General features: G+C 38.3%; 1 protein-coding gene across 3 annotated transcripts in view; it reads right to left on the bottom strand.

Annotated features, from left to right (window-relative positions):
* The window catches only part of NPEPPS (aminopeptidase puromycin sensitive), a 41,088-nt gene that overhangs the window by 4,844 nt on the left and 19,786 nt on the right, over positions 1-16,458 (bottom strand). For all 3 annotated transcript variants that reach the window (XM_067311807.1, XM_067311810.1, XM_067311809.1), the window contains exons 4-18: positions 16,128-16,249; positions 15,110-15,217; positions 13,968-14,168; positions 13,379-13,475; positions 13,239-13,272; positions 11,627-11,741; positions 9,072-9,236; positions 7,830-7,934; positions 7,384-7,444; positions 6,446-6,555; positions 5,574-5,637; positions 4,792-4,931; positions 2,919-3,053; positions 1,291-1,510; positions 517-659 (exon numbers count right to left, since the gene is read on the bottom strand). In XM_067311807.1, coding sequence (XP_067167908.1) covers positions 517-659; positions 1,291-1,510; positions 2,919-3,053; positions 4,792-4,931; positions 5,574-5,637; positions 6,446-6,555; positions 7,384-7,444; positions 7,830-7,934; positions 9,072-9,236; positions 11,627-11,741; positions 13,239-13,272; positions 13,379-13,475; positions 13,968-14,168; positions 15,110-15,217; positions 16,128-16,249 — 1,820 coding nt within the window. The remainder of the gene's footprint in view (positions 1-516; positions 660-1,290; positions 1,511-2,918; positions 3,054-4,791; positions 4,932-5,573; positions 5,638-6,445; positions 6,556-7,383; positions 7,445-7,829; positions 7,935-9,071; positions 9,237-11,626; positions 11,742-13,238; positions 13,273-13,378; positions 13,476-13,967; positions 14,169-15,109; positions 15,218-16,127; positions 16,250-16,458) is intronic.

The following is a 16,458-nucleotide window of genomic DNA, read 5'->3' as shown; positions in this document are numbered from 1 at the left end:
CACTCAATCCATGTCCACCATAGTTGGACTTGCACTAGAGTTAGCATGCTCTGCAAGACCAAGCTGACACCTGTAGAGCTATTCAAGGATCCCTGCACAGTTTTTCCATAGTGTTCTTAAACCTGGAGGATGTAGGCTGGTTATAGAAGGATATAAACGAACAGAAGTCAGCTCAGGTTCAGCACTGTATTTGAACAGGTTTTGAAACCCAAAAAGCAGCACAATCTAGAGACCAGAGCTGTTCTGTGGCAGTCAGTGTGGGTCCAACCGAGCTTATTAGTTATGACTAAGTACTGGCCATGACAGGTGAAGCTTACTTGATGCAAGAAACACAGAGGTGTTTGTGCTGTGCTCACTATCACCTGGGGGGGGGGGGGGGGAGGAAGGTGTTTTCATACCATGACACTGGTTTCCTCTAGCTTGCCTATTCTTGGAAAAGCAAACAGTTCAGTGCACACAGTGCTAACTAAGGGAGTGGGTATGGTCTTTTGGGAACCAAAGTTTACAATAACCTACAGGACTCCTCAGATCAGCTGACAGGATGTGTTTTCCTTCCACATGGTCCTTAAATCGGCGGCGGGCTTCTTCTAGCGTTGCCTTGTGCCCAGCTTTTCCTAGTTTGCCCAAGACCAGACCCCTCAGAAGGGCATCTAGATGACCTAATGAGTGAGTAGGAGGAAAAAAAAAAGAATTATCTGGGGACATCATTCAGCAGTTAAACTTAATGAAGTGTTCTTTCATTTAGAGTGATGAGGGTAGAATTGTGTAATAATCCTTCCACATATTTGAGGCTATCTAAAGAAACTAGACCTTTTCCACTCTCCTTGGTGCCAACTGGAGAATGCTTTGACTTTTTACGGCCAGAGGGTCAGAAGAGGAAGATTCTGTGGACCAAAACACAACAGGCTAGGCCTGCAATCTGAGCTAAGTCAGTAATAATTCCCATTTGAGTCTACAACACAACACTTTATTAGGATAAGTAAACATGCATGTATATGACTTTACATCCCTTTAGACTAACAAGAGGCATGCACTCTATTAGATGCATAGCTAGAGCAGAGAATTTTTATGGAACAGAGACCAGGGAGAGAAAAATTTTACTATTTGACCTTGGGCTTGAGAAGAGAGGGTTGTTTTTGTTTTGGTTTGTTTCTAAGTATAAAAATACCCCAACACGCCTACTTTAGTCTTTCTTCTTCCCTTCTCTCTCCCCATCCCAAAATCTTGATGGCCTATTTACACAGCAGTATTTCAAAACCACTACTAGATTTCACAACATAAGTTTCCTACCCTCTCCAGGTTTGGGGTCCCATCCCAGTCTCTCCCCTATCGGTGAAAAGACATCTTTCACGAAGACCTGGATTTCCTCATAGAAGTCTGTGTGGGACAAGAGAGTTGAGAGAATCCCCAGGTTACAGCTGAGGTCGCTCCACACAGTATAATTGGGCTCATTCACAAAAGCTTCCATGACTTTTAGAACCTCTACAGTGCTAATGATTCCAGCTCGGGCCTGGGAGAGGAAAAGACACAGATTAATCTTACCTCCAAACAGAACTAAGATCACTGCATTATTTAAACCATCCTCCCTGTTCAGTTTGCACATTCCAAGCATGAAGTACATTTTTCTCTGTTGTGGGGTTCTGCCAAGGTGGGTCAGCACCAGTCAAAATACTTCAGCTGTCTGCTCAGGGCACACAATGCTTTTTATACCCAGGTAAGCACTTTACAAGGATACAGCTACATAATTATAAGCACATTTTGCAAACAGGAAACAGACAAGGAGATTAAGTGACTTATCAAAATTGCAGCAATGCTGGCAAGAGATAACTAAACCCCCAGAATTATTCTCAGCCAGATACTACACCCACCAAAATCTTATTTTAACTAAAAAAAAAACCTATGAAGATTTAGAGATTTAATTTTTGCTCTTCATTAAATTGAGAGCATAAAACTGCAGAAGTCATTTTCCCTTCCTGCTTTCATGAATTAGTACAAAAAGTGCTGCCTTTCCACCTCTGCCTGGAAAAATTCATATTAACTGCTTCAGAACATTGTGAAAAAACACTCTGTGCTTAGTGTAGTTCATAATATCTAAAGTGATGGTCTCCAACCAGATTGCTCAGTTTTTGCTAATCTGGAAACAGAACAATAACTTATGATACAGGAATAGAGATGAAGGTCAATTTTTACTATTTAAGCTATCTTCAACTGTGACAAAAAGATAAATTAAAATTGAAACCAAAATAAAAGTCTAACATATAATGTTCTTATGTGCATTATTTACTACTTATTTTTTGTCCCATAGGCCTGAAATATTTGGGAAACAGACTCAAGCTGTAGTTTCAAACACTTTCAACTAAGCCATGACAAAAGTTGCAAGCTTTGAAGCTAGAGGGGCAGGGAATCAAAACTACATTTAAAAGTTTCCATACATTTGCTGACTAGCAAGAAAAGGAAAGTGCTTTAGGGGTAATCCCTTGCTGTTAAACAATAAGAATCCACAATAGCCACTTTCTCCAGTGGAAGACTGTTTTAACAAGCCCATCTGAGTAAAGCACCTGGTGCTGATAAAGTCTTTGATAAAGTCTTTGAGACTTATTAAATGAGATGAGACAAATTGATGAGATAAAAGAAAGTAAGTTTTCCAATACTTTTAATTTAATAAAAAACCTAAAGTATGATACACCACTATGGGAAACAGTAAAACAGAAATTATAGACAGGCTGCTACCATAGGATTTAAGTCTTATCATGCAAGTTAGAACTTGTCATGCTAATTAATAGCTAGATGTATGCAGTAATCTCAAAGGTGCTTTGCCTCCAGAAACTTGAGACTGGCTCTTCAGACACTGATTTCTGCAGTTACTGTAGCTCTCATTATTGGACAGTAGAACACAGAATAACAAAAAGGTTGCTTACCAGAGAAAAAAGATCATTCTGCAGGCCAAGCCTGTCCACAGGGGGTAGGGAGAGGTCTTTGATCGCTGGTATTAAACTCTCCAGCATGTCAGGGCTATACTGAGTACGGTAAAACCCTACTGTTCCAAGGTTTAACTGAAATGTACCAAAAGAGTGAAACAATTACAAGTAAGGAATAAATAAGGAAATGCCTTTTTATTTTTGGACCACTAGAAATTCTCAAAGCATTGCAATGCAGAGAAGTCATTGTCATTTAAATCATTACTATTTTGTATAGGGATCAAAAGAAGAAATTATAAATTTGTTAGAGGAAAAGACTAACAAGATTTTTAAACCAGGAATGCTCAATGAGAAGTACAGAAGACAAGAGAAAGCTGGGACAGTTTTGCATGAAGAAACAAGAGGCTAGAATTAAAACAAGGAGTGAGGAGAGAAGAGAAATTTCTCTTTTAGGGGGTAACTCTTAACTGAAGTAAGGGTAGTCATGCACCTGAGAAAATAAACTGCAGGAAGCTGCAGGCACTAGAATCTAGACTTTTGGAACAGAGCTGTGACTAGTATTTTTCGGTTCAAATTTAACTGTTCAAAGGAAAACCAAATCCAATGTAACCTCATTCCCACAGTTTGCTCAATTCAATTTTGATGGAGAGAGAACCACTGCAACATTCGGGAACCACTCAAATTTTGTGAAATGGTTTGCATAAATCTTTCCATATCCTTAAGAAAGGAGAGTAAGTATCTCTGCCCTGTGTAAAAGCAAGTCACAGTTAGTAAGCTTGATGAACTACATGCTAGATAAGCACTACTACATACTAATGTTTCAGTGTAGGGGCTCAAATATTTGGGTCTGTTGAGCAATAGTACCTGATACAAATAAGACAAAAGCATTGCTGAACTCATCAGGAAACAACCCCCTATGGCGGTACTATAACTGTGGTCAGTCCAGCTGGCAGTCGTCAGAAGGACTATGGCACTGACTAAAAACTTCACAGACTGATAACCTTTGTAGCCAGCAGTCCTACAATTGACCTTGGACTTAGCTGGATGCTTGCCTTCTCAGGAAGCAATAGCAATCTTCACCCTCATTTAGACAGGGGGTTTTCCAGAGTTTTCATTACATGTCCCTCTTTATTACCAGAGAGGACCCAGACTGATGTGGTGATTCTAGGGAATACACAGGCCTAACAGCTGGAATGCCTCTGCTAATCAAATGGGAAGGTCTGACTTAGAATCAGAAAGAGACTAGTGCTTAATGTTATTTCACAGAGTCATCTCTCAGATTACAGCTCCAGTTTAGGAACAATTACTCTTCAGTGCAGTAGTTCATATAGCAGTAATCCCAACCAGTCGCTACCTTTCAGTTTTTAAATTCAGTTTCTGACTGGTGCCTGCAACAGACCTCAACAGTGAATTTTTTCTACTTGCAGATTTGTATTTGCCTGGTCATAGCCAGTAGAAAACCTTCACACTAATGAAAGATAAACAGGACTATTTTTGCTCAGGATGGACTTTAACTAAGCTGTGGTCGCTATGAGATACTGAAAAAGCCACCATAGATCAACTCAAAAGCTGCCTCTATTTAATGGCACTCTTTTTCTGAGCTTGGATGTCTAAATGGTTTGACTTTACACTGTCTAGACTACTCTTGGAAACAAACCTTTGAAGAGAAAGGACCACACTAAGTAGCATTATAGAGGAGCAAATATCCAATAGCAGCACAGAGAGGCCCTTTCAAAAGAAATACAAGATTGCAAGAAACAAACAAACAAGCAAAAAACAAAACAAAAGAGAAGAGGAAAATGAAATGCTGGGGAACACCACAGTGACGCAGGCTTTTATTCCCAGTAATATGTTCTCCTTTGTGCCAACTTACTTTCACCCACTGGTCTGGTTTTATGTCTTTCAAAACCAAGGTCAGCTCTGCCTTGTCCATCAATATTTGCATTTTGGCACAGGTGGGGTCATCACTTGTACAAATGCTTATGGGCACCATCCACATGGGGAAGTCCTCCCCTAAAAGGAGAAACCAAAAAAAGGAAGGCCTAAGGAAAAAAGGTATGCAAACGACACTGAGAAATTTTGTCCAATGTTCAAACAAGTTTTAGCAACAGTTTAAGCAAGCTTAATTTCACAGTTGAAAAGGCAAAAAACTGAAGTAAAAAGACAGTTCTACAGTCCAAAACCAAGGATCTCTAAACAGCTTTTGAAGCCAAACACTTTAATTTCCATAAGTATGAAAAGGTAGGTGGAATTTGTGTCTTAAGATTGACTTAGCTTCCGTATGAGGCATTTTTATTCCATCACTACTGTAAAGCTAATAATACAGAGCTCCTCAGATAGCAGTGCTGGCCTTAAAATGGACATCAGAAGAGAAGCATCTCAGAATGAAAACTGAACAGAAGTCTGTAGAAGAATGGCATTCTCCTTCACACAAGGAGGACATGGAGACAAGTGTGAGAGCAATCTGCCTTAGATTAATTCTGAAGTTTAAAAAAAAAAAAAAAAAAAAAGGAGGGAGAGGGAGAAGGAAATAGTAACACCTGAATCTAAGCAGAGCACCTGCCTGCTCAGCAGTGCAGCTGTTTGAGCTCTCAAAATTGCTGCCACTGCATGAAAAGCAATGAATGCTCCATTCCTGCTCTTAGCTTGTCTTACCAGTATATGGTCCACTGGCACAGAATTTCTTCTGGACTAACTTCAACACTTTGTCCTCTTCTTGCTAAAAAAAAGAGGAAAATTAATACTATAGTAGTATTAACCATTTTCAAGATTCAACACCGAACAACATTTCAATGAAGACAGAAGCTGAGCAAACAGCACTATTAGAAGACAGTATGAAAGCACCCTACAAAGTCACAATAGAGTTGCAACTTACTTTAATATTCATAGAATTTAAGAAGGGAATTATCAGAATATCTTGTTTCAGCTTCTGTATATCAAAGTTTATTCATGTCCACTCTGTTAAACTTGGGGTAATTTGTGCTTTCCTCCAAAAAGAGAAGCTATCTCAAGAATTCATTCTAATGCATTAATCACTCCTACTATTAAAACATACATGCCCTACTTCTTATTTGAATTTGTTGTCTGGCTTCAGCTTCCAGCCACTGATTCTCACTCTCCCTGCAATCTTGTAGAATAAGCATAATCAGCTGGAGTGAGAAGCAAAACATCTGGTAAGGGGAGCTAAATCAGATATTGCCCACCCACTCCCCACCCCATTTCACATACACAGGGCAAACGGGCTATGTCAGCAAATGCCAAGCACATGATCTGCAGCACTTGTGCATGAACTGCATATCACTTTGTACTAGGTTTCTCAAGTGAACTGCACTTCCCTTCCCTTCAGGAACAGATTTGTCACTAAACAAAGCAATTCCCTGTACAGCATCCTGATCAAAGAGGTTTTTTGGTTTTTTTTAAGTGATTGGATGCTAATAAATTTGATCTAAAACACAGTTACAGGCAGAATCTTTGATCCAAAGTGCTGAAAGAACGTAGAGTTATGTATGGAGAATTGTACAATTTACCTGTTCAGCTTCCACATAAATAAGGGGAAATCCCATTTGTTTGGTCCATGTATTCATCACAGCAGCAATAGGTTTGCCACTGGCTTTTTCCAGGCTTTCCCAAAGATCCTCTGCAGAAGAAAAGTCAGACTGAAGACTCCCAGAGTATTGCTACTTCAGATGCTATTAAGAAGGCTATACAGGTACTGGAGAGTGGGGGGTTGTATTATTCCTCCAGTTTGCCCTGCAAGTTTTTTTTTTCTTTATAAAATTGTAACAGATGATTCACACACACACACAAAAAAAGGAAATAGTTTAACTACTCACGGAGGGTAAAAAAGCTTCATTACAACTTATAAAACAAAAACAACAAAAAATCCACAATACACATTGTGATGAAGTATGAGACAAGTGAGCATTAAATATTCAAAATGGTAAACAGAAGCATCTTTTCCCTAGGTTTTTCATATATTACGCCAAAGACTCAACCGACTACATGGACTGCTTTATACCGATAAAGCATGACGCTCCACTTCCACATTTACATCTGATACACAAAAAAGGACCATATAAAGAAAGAGCTGTAAGATGTTAGACAAGGCTTTGTTTGAACTGTTTAATCACACATAATCAATTCTGCAAAAGAAAGCTTGCAAAAGGCTTATATGGCAATCAACGTACTATTTCTAATTTAGATTATTGCACAAACAGGTTATCAATGGCAAATGCAGCCCCTTCAGATTACCTCAGCCAAATACTCCTGAGTTTGAGAACCTCTAGAGGATGCTGAATTCTTGCTGTGCTGAGGACACACTGTACAAAAACTAGAAACAAGCCTATTATTTCCTTGTATTTCAGTGATCTCAGTTGGAAAAATGGCTATTTAAGAATCTATCACTTTAGCACTAACATTTTTTTCTCCAGAAATTATTTTTCTTAAGCATATAATAATCAGTTACCTGTAGCTGCATTCTTCTGCTGGAACTTGGTTAAATATAAATTCATTCCTTTCCGAAAGTCCTGGGAACATACAATTGAATATGTCAGGGCACCAGAATGGAGGCTCTTGCTGTATTCCCTCTGCACTGCACTTATATTCAAGAACCAGCCAGAGAATCCTAGGATCAGTAACTCCCTCCTGATCTGTGCTACTAGACCGAATAGCTTACAACATTTTTGTTAGCCAGCTTTAAGTATTTAAATAGTTATATTTGCATATTTTCCCACTCATTAATTCCCACTTGTCTTATTTCTCCTTTGTAAGTTTAAATACAGCCCAAAACAAAGGGGAGAAAAGTTTTTGAAACACAGATTATGCAGTATTTAAAAAAATCAAAAACAGATGTCTGTAACTGTTAAAAGATTTGACAATCTAAGTTAAGCTTTTTAACAACAATCTTTTTACCTCATCACCAATGTAGTCATGTAGCATTCGGATTACAGATGCTCCCTTGCTGTAAGAAATAGCATCAAATATTTCATCTACTTCAGCTGGATGGCCAACACTAACCTGTGGTAAAAAAGGATAATTTATAGTGAGAACAATTTTAACTGCTGTAAGATTTTGATCTTGCTTGTTCTGTTGTTTAAGGAGCAGACTTTTCTCACTTAGAAAGGTGCATGCATCATCACCACTAACTTGTCTTAGTGGAATCTCTCTGCACCCAGTCAATGACATATGGCTGGATTAGGATTGGTTTATATGTTAAACATACTTTAACTTAGCTTTTGATATTCAAGCAAATAGACCTAGGGATCTTGCTTCAGTCCTTTGGTTCAATGCTTACCCAAAAGCAAAAAACAGAGCGGAAGTTGTTTAATCCTGGGACAGTGAGGAATGTATATTCAGGAACTGCATTCAGTGAGTAACAGCTATTCTAAAGTGACCTAGACCTGCCTGTTGTACAAAGCAGGGTCATTTCCCAACATCTATTACATCAAGCATTTCCTTAGACGTCTGAGAACTCGTCTGTGCTGATCTTTATGAATTACAAGGGAGTTTTCTTCCAGCACAGCTCTCAAAGTCACTGTAACTGAGCTCACTGCTGCTGCTTTCTCTTCATCGCTGTGGACTACTGCCTTGTTTCCAAAGCAGCAAGCTCAGCTGGACCCTGCTTATTTCAAGACTGCCTGTATCACGCTCCCAAATCTGAGAGTACAACACAAACATCTAAGGTGGCCTCAGATGGAAATTAGCACAAGCCTGGCAAAATTTGGTAGCTCGGGCTCTGGGCTATACTGCACTAAGTGGTAGCTAGCGCTGTAGCATCTCTGTTTTATATTGTCAAGCACTGGAATAAGTCAGTAGCTACTTTACTGTGCTCAAAGGTCAGAAAACTACCCACTTTGATCAGAAACCAAAACAAAACACAAGTAATAATGGGTTTTGATCACAACTTCACCATTTTAAGTCAGTAGAGCAGAAAAACTCCAAAAGAAGCCATCATCAAACCCTTAAACCTCATTTCTTAAATCCTAATTTTAGTAGAGGAAAATTCAAAGTGTAAATGCAATCGTCTATTTTCCTCTGCATTATGAATGACTGCACAATTCCCCTTTTTCCCTAACAGGAAAAAAGCTCACATCCAGCTGGAAAAAAAAAAAAAAAAAAAAGGAAGACAACCAATAACCGAAAGACAGAACTTACTTCAATAGGATGACTGTTGTCTAAGGCATCAAGCTCTTGAGCTCGTGTGTAATCAGCAGAAACAAATTGAGTCCAGATATCATACTCTGGAAAACAGTGATCTACACATAGGTACTCAATCCAGGATGCAAATCCTTCATTCAGCCAGAGATGGGTCCACCATTCCTGGAAAGATTTAAGCACAGAATGAAAAAAAAAAAAATCCAAAAGTTGCATTTAATCAATAAGAAGCTTGCTGATCAAGAATCAGAGAGACAGGTAACACTTCAGTAACCACAAGTTCCTCTCTATAAAGAAGTCAGCAGCCCAAGAGTAATCAACACATTGTAACTATATTCCTCTCTGTCTTGTAACAGTTTAAGGACTGAAATAGCTCTACTACAGAAGCATGCTTAAATACAGTGAAAAATCTGGAATTTGAAGTTTTCTAGACCATGAAAAGCTGGAATCTAGTAAACAGTTAAGGGTTGTTTCATATACACCAGCCAAAGATGGGCTTTGTTTTTTTAAGCTAAGAATGTTGCACTGACATTTTAAAATTCTTCCTTCGTTTCTAATATTTAACTGAAGTAGGAGAGATAAGGAAACCAGCTATAGATAGTGAGGAAAAAAACCCACCCTTTTCCATAACTGTAGTTACTTACTACTCTTTAAAAGCAAATAGGGGCAGTTAACCCAGGAGAGTGTAATTACAATGATTTGGGCCCTTAAGTAAAAGAAACTGAACAGATGCTGTCAATCCAGCAAGCAGTTCTGCAAAGCACTGCTGCTTCTATTATGAATGAAACATTTACCACAGGGAGGGTGGAATTTCAATAGGGAAAGCTGTTACTGAAACTCTACACAGATAAGTCTAGCTTTATTTTTAGAGTGGAGACTATCCAATTTTCTTCCACATTTCTGATTACATCTGTTTCCAAGACAAGGTTTCAATACATAAATGAAAAGATTGTTGCCAAAGGATTAATGCAACTGTGAAGTAGATTCTTGAGGAATTAGGTTGAACTTCTAAATCTTCTCCCTCATCCCACTAGCAACCTAATTACTCAAGAATCTATTACTTTCCATGGAACCAGTTTGATTTCATTTATCTTTGTTGCAGAAGAACTGGTATATTGTGCTATCCAATAGGATCTGCTACTGGCAAACTAAACCAGTGATGCTACTGAGGCTTCCTGATGTGATGTACGCACCTCAGGTTATAGAAGAAAAATGACCTCCTGGAAACACAAGAGGTAAAGTTGGAACCACTTTTCACAGATGCATCACAGAACATAAGAAAATAACCAAAGAGAAAAGTTTCCTAAAGAAAAGAAAGTTTTTGGAAGACCTAGTACTCCAAAAGAAAAATAAGAAGCTAATTCAGTATAAATTTTAGAAATTCTTGTAAACAACACTATCTTAAGCTTACTGCATCAGTTCTCAAACAATGGTCAGAAAGACCACAAATGGTTCGTGGATCACTAGTGGCCCCCAAGGCACTTGCTGGCAACCTACAAAGTTGTCTAGTCACATGATTCTGGCTCTCCTTGCTCCCAGCTGCTCAGCTGCATTAAAAGCTAAAAATATATTATTTTAGTATTACTTTTCCATGTAAATATTGCGCTGCTCTCACATGAATGGGGAAGTTACCTGTGTTATCACAAACAAGAAGAGACTTAGTTGACTAGATTTTAAGATGCGCAGCATTATGGAAGAGTTTGAAAACTTCTGCTTAGTGCTTTAGTTAATGTTTACACTGGGGATTCTCTTCCCTCTACACACATTCCATTTAAGCAGCCTGAAAGCCAGAGCAACGAAGATTTTCCAGCTCCTGAGGCCATGCTTTTTCTACCAAACACGATGGTTTCTAACAATATAAAAAACTTCCTAGCCTGTGAAATATGTGGGTTCAGATGTTTGTTTGCAGGGCTTGAGAAGAATGTCAGATCTAATTAATAGAGTAAGCTGAAACTATTTGTTAAGAGCAGAAGCTTTGAAAGATGTGGGTTTCAGATTTTAGCACTAGATGGGACTTATTTACAGATTTCAGTCTTTCTGCCTCATACAATGCTTCTATTCCTACCAAAATGCCTTAAACATCAAACCATTCAGACATCTGGCTCCCCATATATCCAAAATAACTCATATGAGTTACTACAATGCAACTTTTCAACTATTGTACCAGAATAATTTGCAATGCCAAGTTGATACTGATATGCCTGCTTGGTATGAAAGCCTGATGAGTGAATTATCCCTACACAAAAAGAAAATGGTGGTTTATTGCTTCTAAGCAATCTGACTGGCCAAAATCATTTCCACGGAACACCTGCTCAGCTGTAGCTAGGACTATATTCAAACAAGTGAACATTATTTCACACAGAAAAGATTGAGAAATACTTTTAAAGAACATACTAGTAAAGAAGAAAGTGCTAATAAAGTACTATTATTTAAATACTTTAAAAAGCATTTTAAAGGTAACATGCCTGTTATCAAAGGGACATGTGAAAAAGCAACACAGTATATGAAGTACATGTGAAAGAAAAATAAAAGAAATACTTGTAACTATTAGATACCATGGTCACGAGGTTTCCAAACCACTGATGAGCAAGTTCATGTCCTACAACCAGAGCTACCCACTGGCGAGATGAAGAACAGGAATTTTTGGGGTCAATGAGCAATGCAGTCTCCCTGTATTTAAGAGAGAAAGAGAATTGAACTGAATATTATATGCCTAGGGAAAAAAAACAAAACAAAAAAAGTCAAAAGTAGGTTATATTACCTAAGCAAGCTAAAAAGTGATCAGTACAACAGAAAAAAAACCCTAAAAACCCAAAAGCTATTTCAGTTTGCACATTAAATTGTTTTGGTAAGTTCCACAGCTGTTGGAATGCTTTGGAGCAACAATTCCTTATGGCATGCAAGAAGACAAGTGCAAAAACCCAGGCAGGAACAAGAAAATTTACCCTGTATTTATAAAATAGCTCACCTACATAATCTAGAAAGAAGGGAAGGGCAGGGGGCACAATCTCACCTTAACTGTAACTCCCTTTGCACTGCATGATATATGCACAGCAAGTCTTCTCTCCCTCCCTCATCCCAGAAGAAATTCTTCCAAGTGCACAATCAGCCTTGTTACCCTTGCCACTGCAGCTGCACAAGATTCTCCACACAAGGTGCACACACACACACGCACGCACACACACAGGCCCGCGCTCCCTAGGTTAGGCACACCACCTTCAGCTATAAACACCCCTGTCGTGATCAGGATTTGGGTCAGTCAGAAAGGACTTCTGGATTCCTGCAACTCGAAGGGGGGGGGGGAAAAAAAAAAAAAGCATCTCAAAACATAGATGGCGCCTGCATATTATGCCAACCTTCTGTCCCCAAAGGGATAAAGCGAGCGTGCCAAACTGAGCATAAGGGAAGAATGTAACACTAAAATTAAGAAAGGCTTCCAAAAATTCTACTCATCCAGGACAAATATTTTTTTCCACAGGGAGTAAGGTATCAGATTTCATCAGAATTGCAATATGCAGACAAGTAGATTTTAAGCCTGGGCTCAAATTTCCATTACAATCTTTAAAAGCCAAATTAAAAGTTTAGCAGAATAAATTCAAATGATTTCAGGATTTAAGTCCAAAGCTTATAAGTCCAATGTTATACAAAACAGAGAAAGATCATTCTAACAATGAGGACAGATACTATAAGAGTATCAAGCAAAGGTACAAAAGCTTGATCAGATTAACAAAAAACTGAAAAGGAAGGCAAGTTAATACTTTTGAATTACTCAAACCCACATGATTATACTGTGGTTGCTGAAATTTACCAACTTGCCTACAATATAAAATAAACTCTTAAGCTGTGTCAGTAAGTACATAACTTTTATGGGGGAAAAAAAAGCAGCCAAGAAAGTTCTCTTGTAGAACAGGCAGTGCTGCCAGACACTTAAAAATCTCACACCCTTGGACAGTAGTCGTAATAGCTCATTCTTGCCTTCCTAAGGTTTGTACAATAACGCACGCTGCTGCAGAAGTCAAAATTAACCAAACTGAAGCTAGAGTTGAAGGTATTTACTCAGTCTTATTTGGGTTGATACCCAATCACTACAGCTTCCTCAAACTAATTCAATTACTTCCAAAAAATTAGTGAACAAAGAGGGGGAAAGACAGTATTTTAACAGCATACCTATAAGTAACAAGGCCCCAGTTCTCCATGGCACCTTTATAAAATAAATACAAAGGTTTATTGATATTGATACACACCTCTTCCTAAATGTTTAAAATTCAAATAAAACACAGTTCATCAATAAAAGTGAGTTACTTTACCAGCAGCAAAGTCTGCAATAGCTATGAGATCAATTTTAGGAAGAGGATAAGGAACATTGAAGTAGTCCTTATAAAAAGGCAGAGTTTTAGCAGCAACCTGTAAGAGATAAAAGGAGAAACCTAGTAAATATGTTAACTTGGAGCAATAGGTGAAACTTGAAAACTTCTTCATGGCTCAAATTAGCCTAAGAAATCAACACAGACAGGCTTTGTTCCAGAAACCGCACTGCCAGGTTCCAGGGCACCAGAGTACAGGACTCCCCCCCACACACCCCCATCCCATCCCCTTTTCCTCCCAGGCTGTAGCCTACCCTTCAGCACTTTTCATTGTCTTTGGACAAGAGCATACATCATCAAATCACAACAAGTGAATTAAAATGTATGTTTTTGTCATTACATACTTGTAATTTGCCCACATTTTTTTCGTTTAATATCAAGCCCTGTCTCTCCAAGTTATTAAAGCCAAAAAAAACCCCAAAAACCCCACCCTCATAAGCTTTGCATTGATTTAGATGACTGAACACAGTAGAGATGTTTTCAGCCTGTCAGATTTCTATAGCAATAATGAAATTGCTCTAAGCGCATTTACCTCTAATGCAAACTTTCCTTGTTCTGCTTTGCCCACAGGGGTGTAAACACGCACTAAGACACCATCAAGCGACCTGGTCTCTACAAAGTCATATTCTCCCACCACAAATGCTACGAGATACGTCGACATTATAGGGGTGCGAGCGAACTTCACTTCCACTAGATTTTCATCATCTGGGTATGGCTTCCGGTCAATGACATTCTTTCAACATGAAAGGAAATTAGATAGTTTCATGGAAGTGAAACTGTATTACACAATACAATTGACTAAATATTCCATCATCAGGAGTCTCACATTTCAAATGAAGTAACTTCTTGTACAATTTTAAAATACTGACCACATTATAGCTCCCTCCCTAACTAAAAAAAAGACCCATCACATGTGACAGTGTACTTTTATAACATAAACATCATATTCCATTACTGCAAAGGTTGCTGAATAAGTTTGCTATCAGTTGCTATCCTACAAAAAGAGGATTACCCAGTTCCCAATATGGCACCAGACTCATTTAAATTGTGAAACAAAAACTGTAACCATTTGATCATTGGGCAAGGCTAACCTTTACTGCTAACTATGCAAGTTAAAGTTACTGGAATAAGAATCTGTTGTAAAACTGACTGTTCTTCTCTAGCAAGATCTTCTAAAAATATTTGTACCATATTTAAAATGGGAACCTGAAAATGCTACTTTATATTTGTGAGAGAAGTACTATTACTTGCACATTTTACCCCTGTTCTGGTCAGAAATTCTCTAGGGTAGAAATTATGCTTACTTATCTCAAGTGCTATGTCTGCTTATATAGCTAGAACAGCTATATAAACAAGCAAAGGCTTTTTTTTTTCCAGTCATTCTTAATCAAGCAGCACGTGGCACGACATATGCTCAGACTTTTTTTTTTTTTAAACAAACAAACAACACTGGTCTGTACAGCCTCTTTAGGTTTTATGCTAGAATCTGACATTGCAATAGCGTTCCTAAAAAAAGTTCTCTCAGTTTAGAACCGCTTAGTAATAGGTAGCAATACAGTCTATATTCCTAGTTCTGTCTGTCACTAAAACACATTCACTTTCAAATAATCATCTGGCTTTATTACAATTTTATTTAAAACTATTACTGTTTTATTTAAAACATAGTTTACTTACCATATTTGACAAAGCTACTCTGTCTTTAGGGACCACCAATGAAATATCAAATGTTGCCTTGATGGCAGGTTCATCCCAGCAAGGGAAAGCTCTGCGAGCATCAGTAGCCTTAAAGAAATAACAGCATTAACCAAATAAGTCTTTCACAAGAGGCTGTTGCAATAAAACAGACACAATTTCACTATATTCTACAGGCAAGAAGTTGGGTGAATTATAGTCACTGGTATAAAGAGTCTCCTCATTCATATTCCTTGATCCCTAAATTAGAGCATTTAATTCCTACTGTGATAGCTTACTTCACTCTCAGTTTAAAAAAAAAAAAAGAGCTGAAAAGCACTCTGTGCTCCGATGGAATTCTACAGTCTGAGCAAATTTTAGCAGAGTCATGACAGGAGCAAAGCTCAGTCATGTGAAAGCAGAGAGGGCACCCAGGCGTTCATAGACAGTACACACAAGACCACCTATTTATATTCTGTCACTAGACTGCACGCACGAAATGTTCTATTTGTACTAGGTAAGTACTCCATGTTTTTATGTAACCAGGCAGATAACCATGAAATTACAGTATGGTATAAAATTCTGTCAGTACATCCCGAGTTTACATAATACTTGAGATAGCATCCAAAATGTGAGCCAAATACTATTACGATACTGAGAGAGAAAGTCAGAGTACTCTACTGAAAGATTTAATATACTTCATGAAGGCAATTTATACAGATTTATTTGACCACAGCTACATAAAGAGCTGTTTTTAAACATTGCGGCTATTGTACATATATGATTTACCACATACAGGCATGATCCTTGGCTGGGGATTTTGCCAAATCCTGAATTTACTGACCTTCAAGTCACAATGCAAAGACTGCTTTTAGTATTACCCATACACTTTGAGAGAAGAAGCAAAAAATACGGATTTCTGAAATTTATGCAGAGGTTATAGCTATAGCTAGGAAATCAGGTCTTTGCTTCTTTTAAGGGTAAATCCTACATCAGGAACAACAAAAAATACAGCCCATACCTCAAACTGAGTGACAGCAGCATAGCGTGTATCTCCAGTAGGTGTGGTATATTTACTTCGGTAAAAACCTTTCATTTTATCATTCAGCTCCCCTACAAAGTCTATCTTTAACGTCCCTGTCCCTGAAACGAAAACAGATGGGACACTGTTATTTGCATGTGCCAAACAGAACATTCATTTGGTCTGGACCTTGAGGCCAAGCTACTTAACTGGCCCACTGCCCTTCTGAAATAACATGTCCCTTTAACTCATCTCAACCCATCATTTTTCTGCAAGCCTCCCTCAAACCCTTCAGTGTCCTTATATAAAATACTGCTCCAGAAGAACTTAA

Source organism: Apteryx mantelli, chromosome 28 (genome assembly GCF_036417845.1).
Source record: "Apteryx mantelli isolate bAptMan1 chromosome 28, bAptMan1.hap1, whole genome shotgun sequence".
Taxonomy (NCBI): domain Eukaryota; kingdom Metazoa; phylum Chordata; class Aves; order Apterygiformes; family Apterygidae; genus Apteryx; species Apteryx mantelli.
The sequence above is the reverse complement of the archived record's forward strand: the minus strand, read 5'-3'. Positions and strand labels throughout refer to the sequence as shown.